At 39.5% G+C, this 18,309-nt stretch overlaps 1 protein-coding gene across 3 annotated transcripts; it reads left to right on the forward strand.

Annotated features, from left to right (window-relative positions):
- Nucleotides 1-6,426: 6,426 nt before the first annotated feature.
- On the forward strand, nucleotides 6,427-11,883 carry p2ry12 (purinergic receptor P2Y12). Of its 3 annotated transcripts, none has more exons than XM_061783108.1 (4): nucleotides 6,427-8,987; nucleotides 9,135-9,386; nucleotides 10,114-10,363; nucleotides 10,514-11,883. In XM_061783108.1, the coding sequence occupies exons 2-4, from the start codon at nucleotides 9,147-9,149 to the stop codon at nucleotides 10,960-10,962; spliced, it is 939 nt and encodes a 312-aa protein (XP_061639092.1). In that variant the 5' UTR covers nucleotides 6,427-8,987; nucleotides 9,135-9,146; the 3' UTR covers nucleotides 10,963-11,883. The 3 variants fall into 3 exon arrangements, with proteins under 3 accessions (XP_061639092.1, XP_061639091.1, XP_061639090.1); XM_061783107.1 differs by having other exon boundaries at nucleotides 6,427-8,766; nucleotides 8,853-8,987; nucleotides 10,114-11,883; XM_061783106.1 differs by having other exon boundaries at nucleotides 10,114-11,883.
- The last annotated feature ends 6,426 nt before the right edge of the window (nucleotides 11,884-18,309 follow it).

An 18,309-nucleotide genomic window follows, 5' to 3' on the forward strand; every position in this document is an offset into this window, starting at 1 on the left:
CTAAATGTCCCAAAACTACATGTTTTAGCACTGAGCTGCGAAACAGTTTGCCTAGTCGTTTTTAGACAAAGCTCACCGAAGCGGGACGTTGCCGTTTGTGCGGGTTCACAGCTGATACGGGTTGCCCCATTAACAGTGTAACACAGTGGCATGCAGAGGTCTGGTAATGCCCGGCACCAACTCCTCCCCCCAACCCCCTAAAGGCCTAGTACAGTGAACCTAATCTAAAAATATTGCTGTTGTGCCATCACGTGGCATCTTGGTGCCAAGCAACAATGTTGAACTGAGGGGAGGAGCTTAATTTATTCAGACCATAGCCCTGTCTAATAGAGAAAAGTGCTTTTCTGCCATTTTGTGACATCTATAGCCAATTGCAAAACTTAATGTGTGGCATCAATTAGTGTCAAATTTATGCTATTCGCAGCAGAGTTCTGTACCCTTCCCCCACCAATATCGGGGTACACTGGACTGAGAAATATAACACTGAAATTACTTTTTACCTTAGCTGTAAGAATTTTTTTTAATGATTATTAAAGCCATATTGGTGAGTCATTCCTCTGACAATGAAGGCTGTTTCGAAAATGACCCCAATTCCAATGAAGTTGGGACGTTGTGTTAAATATAAATAAAAGCAGAATACAATGATTTGCAAATCATGTTCAACCTATATTTAATTGAATACACTACAAAGACAAGATATTTAATGTCCAAACTGATAAACTTTATTGTTTTTAGCAAATAATAATTAACTTAGAATTTTATGGCTGCAACACATTCCAAAAAAGCTGGGACAGGTGGCAAAAAAGACTGAGAAAACACCTGCAAAGATGGGGTGAGAAATAGTTGAACAGTTTAAGGACAATGTTCCTCTACGTACAATTGCAAGGAATTGTCATCATCTACGGTCCATAATATCATCAAAAGGTTCAGAGAATCTGAAGAAATCACTGCATGTAAGCGGCAAGGCCGAAAACCAACATTGAGTGCCCGTGACCTTCGATCCCTCAGGCGGCACTGCATCAAAACCGACATCAATGTGTAAAGGATATTACCACATGGGCTCAGGAACACTTCAGAAAACCAATGTCAGTAAATACAGTTTGGCGCTACATCTGTAAGTGCAACTTGAAACCGTGCTATGCAAAGCAAAAGCCATTTATCAACAACACCCAGAAACGCCCGAGCTCATCTAAGATTGACTGATGCAAAGTGGAAAAGTGTTCTGTGGTCCGACGAGTCCACATTTCAAATACTTTTTGGAAATTGTGGACGTCTGCGATTGGCTGGCGACCAGTTCAAGGTGTACCCCGCCTCTCGACCGTAGATAGCTGGGATAGGCTCCAGCCTGCCCGTGACCCTAGTGAGCATAAGCGGTACGGCAAATGGACGGATGGATAAATTGTGGATGTCTTGTCCTCCGGTCCAAAGAGGAAAAGAACCATCCGGACTGTTATGGACGCAAAGTTCAAAAGCCAGCATCTGTGATGGTATGGGGCTGTGTTAGTGCCAATGGCATGGGTAACTTACACATCTGTGAAGGCACCATTAATGCGAAAGATACATATAGGTTTTGGAGAAACATATGCTGCCATCCAAGCAACGTCTTTTTCATGGACGCCCCTGCTTATTTGGGCAAGACAAAGCCAAACCACATTCTGCACGTGTTACAACAGCGTGGCTTTGTAGTAAAAGAGTGCGGGTACTAGACTGGCCTGCCTGCAGTCCAGACCTGTCTCCCATTGAAAATGTGTGGCGCATTATGAAGCGTAAAATACGACAACGGAGACCCCGGACTGTTGAACAGCTGAAGCAAGAATGGGAAAGAATTCCACCTACAAAGCTTCAACAATTAATGTCCTCAGTTCCCAAACGTTTATTGAATGTTGTTAAAAGAAAAGGTGATGTAACACAGTGGTAAACATGACCCTGTCCCAGCTTTTTTGGAATGTATTGCAGCCATAAAATTCTAAGGTAATGATTATTTGCTAAAAACAATAAAGTTTATCAATTTGAACATTAAATATCTTGTCTTTGTAGTGTATTCAATTAAATATTGGTTGAACATGATTTGCAAATCATTGTATTCTGTTTTTATTTATGTTTAACACAACATCCCAACTTCATTGGAAATGGGGTTTTATATATATATATATATATATATATATATATATATACTGTATATTCAGTCATTCATCTTCCATTCCGCTTATCCTCACTAGGGTCGCAGGCATGCTGGAGCCTATCCCAGCTATTTATATATATATATATATATATATATATATATATATATATATAGGGTGTTTTGGGGTGCTTATTATTGTAGCTTTAGTTTGCAATGTGTCGAACTGCAATACTAAGATGTACTGAGAGCTGTTTCTAATATTTTGTTTACCATATTTAGCTGTTCATTAAGGAATGCTTTATAGATTTTAGTTGGCCAGTATTCTTTGTCTGGCCTCAGGACAGTGGAAGTACTTTCGTGGGGGTTTTCCATTCTGATTGGCTGCAGATGTGGTATTTGTGACCCTCAGAAAATAACGTGGTGAACCGGCAGCGTCTACTACTGTAAACATTATGTTCCTCAGTGCATACACATGAACATCATAAGACATCAAAGCATATCCAGATTATGGCCTACCAAAAGGTTCAAGCTTTTAAACTGACCAGCTCACCTAATTAAGGATGTTGAAGTTCTCTTTTACAACAGAAGTTGATGTTTAGGTATAATAGGCTCAGAGCTACATAAGATGACATTATTATATCTGGAGCACCTGCTGCATTGCATCTGCCTTAACAGTACTAAGGACATAACTCAGTGACATTACAGGAAAAACAGACTCCGTGAATAGCTCTGTCTTAATGCGGTGCCCCTGAAGTAATGCAAACAAACAGTGGCATCTTTTATATAACCAGTATTTGTAGACAAGGCGGTGGCAAAAGTTCACAGTTTGTACTAAGGTAGAACTATAGTTACCTGTGCAGGAAAAAAAAGACTTAAAAGAATAAGTACTTTTCAAGTCCTATAATTAAATACCCTGTTAAGAGAATCCAGATATTTTGTTTCTCAATACATTAATGTTTAGAAAGCTCCACTACAACCCAGGAGGATATATTCCATATATAGTACATTCCAGCCACCAGAGGCTTTAAGATGGATATATTTTTGTGGTTCAAATATGTAGGGATGTGTAGACATAAGAAAGATACAAGATGAAGTAGCATATATTTTTCAGAGGCATGGTTTCACGCATTCAGAGGACAAGCCCACAGTGTTTGAGAGCTGTGGCAACAGATTTATTTCTCTTTATTTTGAAGCCTCATTTTATATACTTGGTGATCATTCAAATTTTGCAGGGTTGTTAACAACATTCTTCTCTAGGGTGTGTCAAACTTAGTCTATTTTCACTTTACAGGGACTTTAAGTAAAAATAAAGTACAGACTCAAATGTACTTAAGTACAAAAGTAATTAAATTTTTACTGTCAGTTATATATAATACCAGTACCTGTTTTGTAGAAAATAGAAAAAAGGTACTGACATGTAAAAAAAAAAATATTGGCTAAAGTTTGCTTCAAGCTCAATTCTGCTAAATTAGCTATTGATAACTAAATATACTTTGTTGTGATTTTTTTTTAGATAGACACATAATTTTGAACCCAGGAGGTCATTGTTTCTATGCTGGCACAAGACAACGCAACTCGGGATATCGTGCTTCTCTGAATCTGTTGCGTCATCGTTGTTGATGCAATTGGGTTCATTCATGTCGCTGCGGTTGCGGTTCTTGTTTTTTCCGCCTTATAAGTCCTCAACATCTCAATCAATCAGTCTATCGAGCAATAAAAATTGAGCTCTGTGTTTATCTCTCTTTTGTACATCGTGCCATCCATTGAGGTTGAAAAAGGTAACAAGCCTGTTTTGACAAAATAATGAGAAAAAAATTTAAGATTCCTGTTTTCATATTGACAGAGTAAAAGTAAAAAGTACTGATGCCTGAAAACCTACTCAATTACAGTACAAAAGTATTTTTAGTTCATTACATCCGACCACTGATTATGGGAATAATATATTGTAGCTTCTGTACTGGATCTCATTCGATTGTGCAGGTGTACCTATTGATGTGACCGTTGAGTGTGAACGACTCAGTATGCGTAAGTTAACATCTGATGTCTGCTGAGCACACAGAGACACGGTGTCAAGTATGTGAGCTATCCCTGCCAGGCCAGCCTCTCAAAGGGAGCTGTTGTCCTTTTTGTCTGCTCACAAGCCGCATTTCCACATCCTGCTATCGCAGGCACACGGGCAGAGGGATGATCGGACAAAGAGTCAAAGAGCAATGACATTCCTCGCCGCTGCCAGGCACACACAAAGAGTGTTTTTACTGTATGTGAGGGGAAAAAAGGGTGCAGTTGACTACATACCAGGAAAATTACAGTATTCTGTAGTTATGATGTGGATTGCACACCTGACACTTATTATTTTTGAGAAATGATAAAACAATTCTTTTCTTAGCCCCTTGTTGCTGGGCAGAATTCATAAAGCTCAGTTAGAACCGCACAACAGGCTTCTATCCGTTTTGTTAAGCATTTTGTAAGTATTAAAGGTGCTATGTTGACTGGCGACCAGTCCACATTATAACCTGCCTTTTATGTCAGCGAGGAAATGTATTGAATCATGTATTGAACGTATTGTATTGTACAATTGAATCACTGCTCTGTATTAAATATAAATTGCATATGAGAAATAGTTGACTTGGCAACAAATACATTCTCACTCGATACCTCATTCAACTGCCGACCAGTTGACAACAAATTGTATCTGCTACGCCAGTTGTGAAAAACATTTAGATGGATTAACAATTGAATCACTGATCTGTAGTAAACAACAACTTGACAAACAGCTGAGACACTCAATATGTTGTTCACAATTGCTCTGTAATAGCCTTCTTTGTGAGCTTGGAAAAGTATGGTTGGATGGACCATTAACTAAGTGCTCTGTATTAAATATAAAATGCATGTGGCAAATGTTCAATTTGGTAATAGTAATCCATTCCCACTCAATACTCCATTCACAATTACCTTCTGATTGACTGGTGAGCAGTCCACAGTGTAATCTGCCTTTGAGAAAATATATTGCTGGATAGGCAATTGAGTCAATGCTCTGTATTAAATATGAAATACACATAACAAGTAGTTGACTTGGTGAGTATCACTGCCTTCAACTATTCAATTCAAATAAAGTAAAGTGACTTGTAGGGGCAAATGGCTTGTCCAGGAAATGTTGTTCTGCATGACTGGACTTTCAATTTGGAAAAGGGTTATGCAATGATGGCCGACTGGTTAGAGCGTCTGCCTCACAGTTCTGAGGACCGGGGTTCAATCCCCAGCCCAGCCTGTGTGGAGTTTGCATGTTCTCCCCGTGCTTGCGTGGGTTTTCTCCGGGCACTCCGGTTTACTCCCACATCCCAAAAACATGCGTGGTAGGTTAATTGACAACTCTAAATTGCCTGTAGGTGGGAATGTGAGTGCGAATGGTTGTTTGTTTGTATGTGCCCTGCGATTGGCTGGCAACCAGTTCAGGGTGTACCCTGCCTCCTGCCCGATGATAGCTGGGATGGGCTCCAGCACGCCCGCGAGGAGAAGCGGATCAGAAAATGGATGGATGGATGGATGGATGGGTTATGCAATGATTGTTAAAGAATAATCAGCTAGAAAGATTTCCAGGTACATTTTGGTGGTAGTAATGAAGGCTGAACTGAAAAACATAAAGTCAGTAGAAAACATAACTTCTTCAAGGGACGTAATAATACGTTGCATAAATTGCACTATCACCCTGTTTCCTCCACACGAGTAGGTTGCGTATTGATGCAAAATTCAGACTCGAGCCATGAGTCATCATCAAGGCTAAAACAAAGCAGTTGCTATGTTGTCGGGATGGAACCAGCGACATCATCACTGGTAGCCAGGAAGGCCCAGGAGCCAAATGGATCCAGACAGTCAACCTTAGAATCTTGATCACATGGGGCTCATGAGAACAGAAGCCAGTCATTGTTTAGAACCCACAATTAAGAATAAAACATCTTTGTTATAGGACTTTATCATCTTACAGTGGTCTAGACACATGACATTTCAAGGTTACGAACTAGTTTGCACAGCGGCATACCAATACGTTATCAGGCGGCACAAGAGGTCACGCTCAGTTACCGCCTTACTTACTGTTTTTCATTGGATTGTTTATGTATGGCCAAGAAGTGTTTTTCGTACTGAAATTAAGAACATTCAATCTTACAAATGGCACGCGAGGAACTATTTTGCGCCACCACATAAAATCACCTCACCACAGTTACCACCGTACATATAGATATAAATCCACTGTGCTGCCTAGAAGTGTTTTTTCATACAAATATTATCTGTAATTTTGACTTTACAACTACTACTAGATTACGGCACGTTCCAAGTTACGTAGAAATTCGGGTTGTCACCACTGTAGGAATTGAATTCTGTTGTAAACTGAGGATAGCCTGTAATATCTACATTCTTGCCATCATTTGGCATACAGCCTTGATGACAAATGACAGTTCATGGGGTCTCCCCCAAAAAATTAGTTTAGTACTGTGCATTATGTCTATAATCAATTTTCCCTTCAGTTTTAAGGGAGCAGCTTTGGGATAGCCTTTTTTGATGAGATGAATTAGCTTCAAAAAATAATAATACAAAAATAAAGTTGTTCTGTTTTTTTGTTTTTGAGGTTCAGAGAGGGCAGGGATAAGTCAACCACACTCACATGCAAAAAAATAAAACTTGTCTGCCCCAAGACAGGAAATGCTTGTTGTATTTCTCTTTAATAGAATATTTTAACCAGTCTGGGCATAAACCATATATAAACAAGAAGACAAAAAATATCTATGGGATAGCCATGTGGAAGACAGACCCCGGCAACAGTCCTTCATGGCAGGCCAGCAGCAGCAGCTCAAAGTAACCTTACACTGTCCAAACAAAGTGCAGCCTACACATTTCAACTGGGCTTACATTTATGACCTGACAAGGCCATGCAAGGAACCAAAAGACTGTCGCAAACAAACACGGACCACCTCCTGTCCGCGTAAAGGTTATGTCGACCTCTCACAATGACAAGATGATCGACTGCCGACTGTTTTTTCTAACGGGTGAGAGGTCGCAGTCTGTCGGTCCACAGCTGCTGCAGCACCAGGACTTGTATTTGTTTGACCACAGTCCTCTTGCCGCCACTTTTATGCAATTTCTTCCCGAGTGTTGTTACCCTAGGTGAAAAAGATTAGACATCCCTCTTTCAGCTTGCTGTTTGCAGCGGTTGTTTATCTAGAGAGGCAACAATAGACTTGTGGTTTGACAAGTGCCAGTGGTGACTCAGCGGTCAGAGAGTAATGTGGGAGGTTGAGAAAAATGTTGCGGTGAGGAAAAAGCATTATATGTGTGCAGACGGGAGTTGACTTCGGGGGCCTCTAAATGGATATTCAGGCAAATTTGGAAATGGATGGATGTTTGGTTGCTGTAAGACACGCTTTTGCAATATACTCTAGCTATTTCGCACAAAAATATATTCTTACTGCTTTGAGAAAGACTTTCAAAGTACTAATACAATTTTACTTTCCAAAAAGGGGAACTGCTGAGACAAACAAAAATGTATATTTATAATGTATAATCTGTAATTTCAGAGAGACAAGTATAAATGCTACTACCAGATTTGGGGAACACGAGTCACATGACTTGACTCGACTGACTTGGGACTTGCTTGTCGCTATCTGTCCTTGCAGTCTATACACACGGCATTTCGGACCTTCAGAAATTATAGAATGCTTAATAACCTTTCGCATAACACAACTGCTAGGTCGTTACAATACAAACGGTTTTAAAGAAAAGCAATATTATAGTGCTGAATTTTTTATTCGTTTACTGACATTTTGCCTTAGCAACAATGTCTCTTAGCCTTCACGCACAAAAGTACACAAGTTCAACTTTGAATGCATGTACAGTACCTACAGTGTGTGCATACTGTAGGTGTGCGTGCATGAGTTACGGATGTTACGGATGTGAATGATGCTGACTGTTTTAGTTCAGGTCCAGACAGGGGAAGTTTCAGCATTGCTGCCGGTTGGTACATAACCAGGAAAAATAAATAAATAAATAAAAACACATGATCATGTGATGCAAAATGGAAAGCAACCCACACGAGAGCTTGTTTTCAGTTCCTTAGAAAAATGGTACAATTTTGAGCAAAGAATGTGTTCAAAGGGCAGCACATTCCAAAAAACATGGAGGTTCATTGAAGATTCTAAATTGTCCATAGCGGTCAATGTGAGTGTGGTTGTTTGTCCATGTGATAAGCTTCCGATCGGTCTAGGGTTTACCCGTCTCTCCCAAAATCAGCAGGGATTGGCTCCAACCCTAATGAGGACAAAACGCTATAGAAAATAGACGGATGTGTTCTGCATATAGGCCTACTGTACATGTCGGCATATACAGTACCATGGGGTTTTGATGATTTTCATTAACGTACAGTACTATTGCTGATCCAGGCGATTGCGGGGAGAGTGGTGCCAGTCAATCAGCGGACACATACAGACAAAAAACTATTTCCACTTTCATTCACGCCTATATATATGTTTTTGGAATGAAGGAGAAAGCTGGAGTACCAGGAGAAAAGCAGTGGGGAAACGCAGATGCGCACATTCATGATGACCATTCACCATGCAGTCATTAAAAGAGACAGACAAATGATTAAAGAAAGCAATGTAACACTAACTGTTTCTTCCTGTTGGACTTGCCTTCTGGTGACATTTGATTAGGCTTTTGAATGGTCTCCATTTTCACATGACAGGAAAGAGAAAGCAGAAGGAAAAGCAAAAGTGCAGTCAGACTGTCAATGTGCCATTAGACTGGAGGTATACAAACTGGGCATAAGCAGTCAAACGGGAGTACGTTCGGAGAGATCTTCACGGGACAAAACCAGCAGGTCAGTGAATAACCTCAACTATAGTCTCAGTACCCTAGTGGTTCTCAAACATTTTTGGGCTATGGACCCCAGTTTCAGAGCCACCATGAGAAAATATAAGAAAAATATTAGTCTGTTAGAAATGTTTCTGTTGATTGTATTTTTCAGACAACTCTCCTCATGGACACAAATGCGACTCTCTTCCGAGGCAACCGCAGCAACCTCACCTGCTCCCGAGACAATGTCGTGAAGACAGTTGTTTTCCCCATCCTCTACTCCATCCTGTTCCTGGCGGGGCTGTCACTCAATGGTCTGGCAATGTGGGTGTTCTTACGCATCCCCTCGCGTTCCCACTTCGTCATCTACCTCAAAAATGTCGTGGTCGCCGACGTCGTCATGACCCTTACGTTCCCTTTCAAGGTGAGGTTGAAGGTGATTGTTAGATCAGATTTTCGAGTTATTTTTTGAATTTTTCATGCAGCTGTTGTATTGGTTGAATGTCATAAGATGATGCAGCTTTCCCTAATGAAGTGCCTGATGTGTATAAATTGCATATAGTAAATTTTAAAAGAGACTATACTCATTTATAGATGTGTTTCTTCCCATCTAGATGCAGTACATTAGGTTGTTGTCGTAAATGTGTTTTTGATGAGATGGAATGTACAGTATAGACTAGGGCAAGAGGAAGGGTAGTAAATGGCAATCTGACATTTCACATGGGGACATAGTCATCCAAAAGATTCATGGAGCACTTTAAAGCATCGAGTCAGAAACATTTTTCACTTTCAACGTCCAGATGAGATCGAATACAAGAGCTGTGTCACAAATGATGCCTTTACAAAGTTAATAATGTTCAGTTTTGATTGATGCTGTTCAAGTGGTATTCATTTAGATTTTCCATCAATCAATTTTCGATAGCTCTTGTTCTTGTTGGGGTTTCGGGTGAGCTTGAGCCTATTCCAACTGACTTTGAGTGAGAGGCGGGGTACACATAGTTCTGGTTGCCAGCCAACAACTGGGATAGACTCCAACTCACACGCGACCATAATGAGAAGAAATGCCACACTAAATGGATGGACAATCCGCATGAGATTGTGCGGGCGTCCCCAATGGAGAAGCTGAATATTTCTTGGATGTGCTGCCGCAGGTGTTATCAGACTCCAACATGGCCTCCACTGGACTGCGAATATTCGTATGCCGGGTCTCCTCGGTGCTCTTCTACCTCACCATGTACATCAGCATCCTCTTCTTCGGCCTCATCAGCATCGACCGCTGCAGGAAGACCCTGGCACCATTCAAGGGTACCAACGCCACCAGGCTCGCCCGCAGGAAGTTCCTCTCCACCGTCGTGTGGGTCGTCCTACTGGTTCTCTGCCTTCCCAACGTGATCCTGACCGGTAAGACGCCGCAGTCGCCGTACTTCAAGTGCAGCAATCTAAAGGACAGCGCTGGACTGTACTGGCACGAGGTGGTCAACCACGTGTGTCAAGTCATTTTCTGGGGGAACCTCTTGATTGTGATCGTGTGCTACACTCTAATCACCAAAGAGCTGTACAAGTCCTACTCGCGTACCAAGGCTCGTGGCCCCGAGGGGTGCAGGGCTTCGGCCAAGCCGAAGCAGCATGCTAAAAGGAAGATGAACACCAATGTCTTCCTGGTCCTGGCAGTGTTTTTCGTTTGCTTTGTGCCGTTCCACTTCGCCCGTGTGCCGTACACCATGAGCCAGACGCGGGGCCTCCTCTTCGACTGTCGACTCAAGCTCTTCTTCTTCCAGCTCAAAGAGAGCACTCTCTTCCTGTCATCCCTCAACTCCCTCCTGGACCCACTCATTTACTTCTTCCTCTGCAAGTCCTTCAGGACCACCCTTTTCAAGACCCTCAGGCTTCCCCCTGGCACCTGCAGCTGGCTGCTGGAAAGGGGCTCAGACACCGATTCTAGCAGCACCACCCTCAGAGACTCCTCTCTGTGTGCCAGCGGTGGACCGTCACGGCGGTAAGGCCTTCTCTGCAGAAGCACTGACCTACAACCTAAATTCTGATATTTGTTCCATCAAATTGTATTAATTTATTCCCAGCAGTCTATTCTCTTCATTTTATAGTACTTCTCTTGGCTGCACTGCTTCCAATATATGTATGTGGATGTTGGAGGTTTTTTTTTGGTCTAATCAGATTTCAGCCTCTCTGTGCTGCCATGCCAGTCTAATCTGCCTAGCCAAATCAAGTCATTTTTTTATGAAGCCCTTAATCACAAAATAATCTCAAAGGGCTTCACAGGCCCACAGTTTACAAAAATCAACATCCCTCATCTAGACCTAAGGGTCTACTCAGACAAAACTCATTAAGGTTAAAAATGTGATATTGGCAGTATTAAGAGGTGAATTAAGTCAGGTAAGTCCCTATTGAAGGCCCAGGTGCCAAATATATAGCCTGCAACTGGACATCAACCTGGACAGTATAGACAAGCAACCATTCACACTTATATTCACACCAATGGACAATTTAGAGTCTTCACTGAACCTAACAAGCATATTTCTGGAATGTGGGAGGAGGTTGGAGTACCTAATGAAACCACAAAAGAGAACTGTGAAATGTGCAAACAACTCATCCACTGTCCTTGCCCTTAGTGAAATGATATTTTAATTATGCACATCGGTACTACACACACACATACAAACACACTCATACATTGTAAGCATTGACATAAGCTTAAAACCAATGATATTGCATTGAATAAAGGGTTCTACTGTTGCACTATGTTGACTGATCAGCATTAAATGTGATTTGTATTTTTTGTACTTCACAGCCTGTTTCTTGTACTAATTGTTGTTGTCTTTGTATCTCTGTTATTTTAATTGATGTTGTAGCTTTTGATTGATCTTGGTGTAAAACGTGCTCAATAAATTTGATTGATGAATTAATTGATTTGTATTTCTGAGGCTGAAAACATATTGACCAGCCTTGCACTTTATTGTCATTATAAATGTACTGCACACTGTATATTTTAAAGTTAGCATACTATGTAGATGAAGCAGTACAGCAGCAATAGAAGCGTGACATTTCCTTGAAATACATTAGAACATATTTGAGGCCACCTAGTGGATAAACACAATCACACTTTTTCTTTTAAATGTTACCGTTAATTTTACATCACTTCCAATTTCCAAGGGGGATATTTTAATAACATTGAATGAATCTTGGTTTTAAAAGGCATCCAACCCATTCATCTTGTGATTCAATGTGATTACTTATGCTTTTATTCTTTATATTGTGTTGTTAAACACTGGGTTTGTAAAAGCTGCCCTCCGGTGGCTAAGAAATGGATTACATAGCAGAGCCTTCACATTGTCACAATCATTTCATGAATAGAGGTAGAGGTAGAATGTTTTTTTTTTAATTATCACATGTAGCGATATATGAACATGTTTTCTTTAATTAATTGCAAAAACATAACTAACATTAATAAACTAAAGTATTTATTCTTTTCCTAGCCAAAATACGTAATATTAAATAGAGTAAAATCTGCACATATTTATTTCCCAGTGATTGCTTTTAAGTTTCAAAATAAGAAGCAAACATGGGTCACTACCATTTGTGGGTTCCCATTACTGTTTGAAGATTTGTCTGGTTGAAGAGGCTTGACTTGGTATAATCACATCACACTGTTTGCATTGCGGAGATAGCGAAACTCTGGTGATTTATTCTGGTTTTGAATGTTATTACTACAATGTCGTGGTATTTTGCAAATGCAGACTATAACAATAATAGTAAACATATTGTTAAAAGTGAGCATAATGATCTTTGTAAAGGCAGAATTGTTTCATGCTCTTGTACTTGATCTAATTAGACCGTGTCGGTGTACCAAATAAGTTGAATTGAACGTAAATGGTATTGATATAAGTCTATATTCAGTTCAATTTAAAAAATAAATAAATCATTGTGAGTGCATTGCGTGCTTCTTTTTTGGGGAGAGGCACAAATTGGACATAAAACCGAATTATAAAATTTCTGCTCTGGCAGCAGAAATCTTATGATGCTATTGTAAAAGCTTATTGCACTGTGAAGTTTTCATTTGTCTTTTTATTTTATTTTTTTGCAATCAGATTGATAATAGGATGGGGGGAGAGAAAAATGCACGCTCTTTTATTTGACTTCTGTTGTTCCTCCCACCAGCTCTCTAACTTTTAACTGCATAAACAAGACAAGTTTTCAAGGTTAAACAGCACAGAGGAATGCACTAGGAGGGATTAAAACTCGAATGAATAATAGAATAACTAGAAAAATAAAAGATCCAATTACCTTGTAGCTGCTACAACAATGACAGCAATTGTGTAAGTGTGCGTCTGTCATCACGCAGAAAGCATTCAAATACCATCTGGACCTGGCAATGTCAGGCTTGATCCTGGCCTACCTCTTGATCTTCACATTTCCTTTTGCGACTGCTTCTTAACAGCATGGTGGCTTGGAATGCGCAACGCTAACATCTATCATCTACAGTATAACTGTATGTGACAATGTCAAATACTGGAGCATGTAAACATCAACCTACAGACAACAGTAAACCATACAATGGCAAGCTAGCAGCCAATGTTTGCAAACTTTCAGTACCTTCAAAATCACAGAGGTACGATGAGACCCTTTTCAAGGTTACTGTGAGGAGTGATGACACAATTCATCATACATCATTCATGGTAACCTTCTGTAATTTACACGCGCCTGAACACCCAACGTAGAAGTGCTACATGCGTAAAGCCCACTCAGCTCTGGGTGTAATTAATCCTGCGCCCCTAATGCCCCTATCGCTTGAATTCAAGAGGAGATAGTGAGCATGTACAACTTTTTTAACGAAATGCCCCAAATACGTCACAAAATCAGACAACACAGATAAACAAAACAATGTTTGGCATCATTCATGGTATAATATTTATCCTGCATATCTAAAAAGTTTTAAAATCTCTCTCTCGCTCTCTCTCGCTCTCTCTCTCTCTCTCTCTCTCTCTCTCTCTCTATATATATATATATAGATATGTATGTATATATAATTTTATTATATCATTTTTATTTAATTTTTTTCCATGTCTCCTTGGTGAGTGGTGGGTTGCCCTCTATTGCCCAGCAGCCACATGGCCCCAATGCAAGCTGACTGTAACTGCGACAACAAAAGACAATGAACTCCTAGACCCACACCTTTGTCCAGAGATCCAATAATATTCAATTGGTAATTTTCATCGTGTACACTGCCCCTTTCAAATAGAACGTGTAACTATTAGCAAGGAAAATTGCAGATTCGCACAAAATAGAATTACTGTACACATTTTACACACTTTCCAAGAGGATTTTTCCAAACTTTTGTGATGAAAGACATAAACCTGAACATGCCTATACAAAAATTCTGCATTTAAAATGATAATAATATTCACTTTTAATGGATGGTTGTAGTTAGCAGTGTTTTGGAATTGCACTTCACCACACTAAGAGACATTTTCAGTATGTTGGTGACCTCATTTAGCCTCACAAAAGTATGAGAAACAGCTGTCAATATGATGCAGTACAGTTTTATACCACTACAATGGGGAATTTGTGCTGAATTTGAGTTTTTCAAAGGGTTAACCGTTGTTTAGGCATGGAAAATACATTTGCATGATGATAACGTGTAAAATTCGTGTCAAGTGAAAGTAAATGTTTTCTAAATTTGACACATCAGAGAGAAGAGTGTTAACAACCCTGCCAAATTTGAATGATTAGAATTTTTTTTTTAAAGTGTAAAAAAATGAGACCGCATAATTGTGAAAAATCAAGTCATTCACTCTGCTCTGGAACACTGTGGGCATGTCCGTTGAATGTGCTGAAATCACGCCCCGCTCAATTGACAACTGGCAAACAAATACCAGTACTACAACCTAGAAACAAGGATGATACTCCGTCTTGCATCTTTTTTATGCCTACATGTGACTACATGTTTGAGCCGTGAAAATATATCCGCTTAAAGCCTTCGGTGGCTGGAAAATATTGTATCCTACTGGGTCACCGCGGCGGTTTTCCACTCTGCGACAACAAGGCGCTCTAATCTGGCCACCCCATTGCGAAGCTGTTCTCCACGCACTGGCTTTTTTTTCCCCGCTGGTTCTTCCGACTTCTTTCCGTGACATGCGTGCACCCACGGTTGACAACGATGCACTCTAAAGCGCCCACAACAGCCCGGAGCCCTGGCCCAAACAATGGCTGTTAAATCATACTTTATTTCTTTTTTCTCTCCACCCTCATTGCTCTTCCGCCTTTCCTTTTCTCTGCATGACATGCATGCACTCACGGCCGACAACGAGGCGCTCTAATGTGACCACACCAGCAGACTATCGGACGGGATGATGTATATGGTGAGTCAGATAACCTCTGATGCAAATGAAGACGCTCAAGTTTTTATATTATGGTGAGGGTCGATTGATGCCGGGGCCCAAGTGCATCACTTGGCTCTGTTTTAGCCTCACCCAAAAATAAGGAAAACTGAAGTGGTAAAAAAAACAACAAAAAAAACTACTATTTCACTACAATTGGGTACTACAGTACATAATTGTCAGTATATGCACGTTTTCAGCAATTATCTATTATACAAATATATTTTTTAATGTATTTGGAAACAAACCTCTGGGTTCACTTTGAGGTTAGTGAACGTAGTATAGAATATTTATTATTAAGTGAACACAAAATTGTTAGTTTGTACTGGCGGTGGGGTTCACATCGACACGGCCTCAGCATGATGCAAGTGATGAGCAAGGATGTTGCTTTGTTAGGTTTCCTGTTGTTTCCTGTAAGGCTTCTTTCTTTTAATGGCGCTTTAGAAGAAGAAGGGCTGTCTTATTGCCTTTTTTAATAGTTGAAAACAATCCATAGAAATATAGAAAAACACTAAGTTTCTTTTTTCTCATTATTGCACACGCATGTTATAGATTTGTTTGTTAGGTAACTCAATAATGTTTCTCACTCAAGCGTGTCACTGTGATAGCTTGTGTGTGTGAGGGAAGTGAGTCTACTGTGGGGTTATTAAAATATCATATTTGGAATGACGGAGGTTATTCTGGGGCAGTCACTCTTTCAAATATAGTATTTTGTAAGGGAGTCACATTTAAGTGCAACTGTAAAAAGGATGCACTCTTACGTATGAGCCTAATGTGACATTTGAGAATTGCTCTAATAATGTGTTTTCCCCCCTCACCTTTTACTGAAACACTGTCTGTGGAAATTATGCTTTCTTATTAACTGAACCACTGTGCTTCATTGTCACCAAGCACGACAGTGTAACCCTCAGCTGAAACCACAACCCATGTTTGAAACACAAATTCAGGCTTGAAGCCCTACTTCAAAACCCTGGGCCTTTTTGAATCTCTTTCCACAGCTTGAAAACCTACTTTGAAATCTTTACCCTAGTTTGAAAACTGAACCATGGCTTGAAATCCACCTTTGAAACCATAACTCTGATTTGAAATGCTAATCATGGCTTGAAGCCTTCATTTCATTTACACCTAGTTTCAAACCTTAAATTGAAACTTCAACCTCTGTTTGAAACCCTAACCCTAGTTTGAACCCCTAAATTGAATCCTTACCCCAATATGAAATCCTAAACCTTGGTTGAAACCCTAAATATAAACCCTGTAACTGTGTTTTCCCCTTAATTTGAAACCCTAACATGAGCTTGATACTGTCATTTGCAACCCTAATACGAATCCCTACCCCTTGCGAAAACCCTAATCTGAAACCGTAAAACTGATTTGAAACCCTTTTTAGCTCCTTAATCCTGATTTAAAACCATAATCCTGCACTGTAAAACAAATTCTGTAGTTTTTACTGAAAAATATGGCAGCTGGGTTGCCAGAATTTTCCTGTAGAAAATATGTAAAAAATGTAAACATCTTTACAGTAGAGCCTGTATATTTTAAAGTATAACATGTTATTAAAAATGTCATTATGTTATGTTATTAAATTTACACTAAAAAGCAGTTTTAAGTGGTAAATTAAAGTCCTTTTCTGATGAATTAACATAAACATGCCACTAATAAAACTAATTATTGTAAATTGTCAATAACCAGGCAAATGTTTGCTGATGCTTTTTCTTTAATTACACTAACCTATTACAAAATAATACAAATATAACAGCATTTCAACTCACTACAACACAGGAATTTATAAGTTAAACAATAATAGCATCAGTGTTACGAATGAGTAACAAAAGACTGCAAAGATATTGTTGCTCAGGAAGATTTTAACAGTAATTATCCTGTTGGGCTTTACAAATTGTACAGTGGAATTGACCGGGAAATCCTTATATCACACAGAACCTAAAGTCACGGTTAAAAAAATAAAACAAAAACAAACAAAAAACACTGCAACATAAACCAACCATAAATGTGACAGTTAAAAAAGGCACACATTCAACAAACTATTGGTTACATGAACACACTTAGATGACAAGAATTAAAGTCACTATTACTGCAATAATTCAATATTGCATGGACCAATGCATTCTGGCAACTGCATGGCTTCATAAAATATTTTTACGGCCACTGGTAGTTTGTGTTTTATATTGGTTATCTATAAATTCTAAGAGAAATATGATTTTTTTAAACATATTTATACTATAAAATTTGTTTGAATTTACAAAATACTACTGTAAATTGAACACTGGTTCAGTGTTTTTCTGTTTACCTTACCCTAACCCTACAAGATTTCATGGTAATTTTTTACAGTGTGGCTTGAAACCCTAACATCACCTTCAAACCCTAATTTGAAACATGAGCTCAGGCTTGAAAGGTTCATTTCAAACCCTCATCCTGTCTTATAACACTTCATCCTTAAACCCTAATTTGAAACCCCAAACTTGGTTTGAAACCCTAACTCATGTTTACTAACTCTGATTTAAAACCCTAATCCTGGCTCAAAACATTGGCATCAAAACCCTAAATGGAAACCCCAACACATGTTTGAAACCCCTTGGCATCAAACCCTAATTAGAAAACCTTGCCTTTGATTGAAACCCTAACCCTGACTTGCAGCCACTCTTTAAAACTCAATTCCTTGTTTTGAAACTCTAATTTGAAAACCGACCTTCCTTTAAACCTTAACCCTAACCCTAATCTTAATATAAAACCCTAACCCTGTGTTCAAACCCTAAATGGGGCTGTTTCCAGCACTAAAACCCCAAATGAGGAAGCCTAATGAGTAAGTGCGAAAAGTTAAGATATTATAACTGTAAATGTTGCGCTCCAAACAAGTAAGAGTGTATTATGATGAACTATACATCATGGAGTCTTGGTGTGCGATAATGAATCGGCTGGCACCTCGTACATCCGCCTTTC

This window comes from Phyllopteryx taeniolatus, chromosome 8, assembly GCF_024500385.1.
Source record: "Phyllopteryx taeniolatus isolate TA_2022b chromosome 8, UOR_Ptae_1.2, whole genome shotgun sequence".
NCBI classification, from domain to species: Eukaryota; Metazoa; Chordata; class Actinopteri; order Syngnathiformes; family Syngnathidae; genus Phyllopteryx; species Phyllopteryx taeniolatus.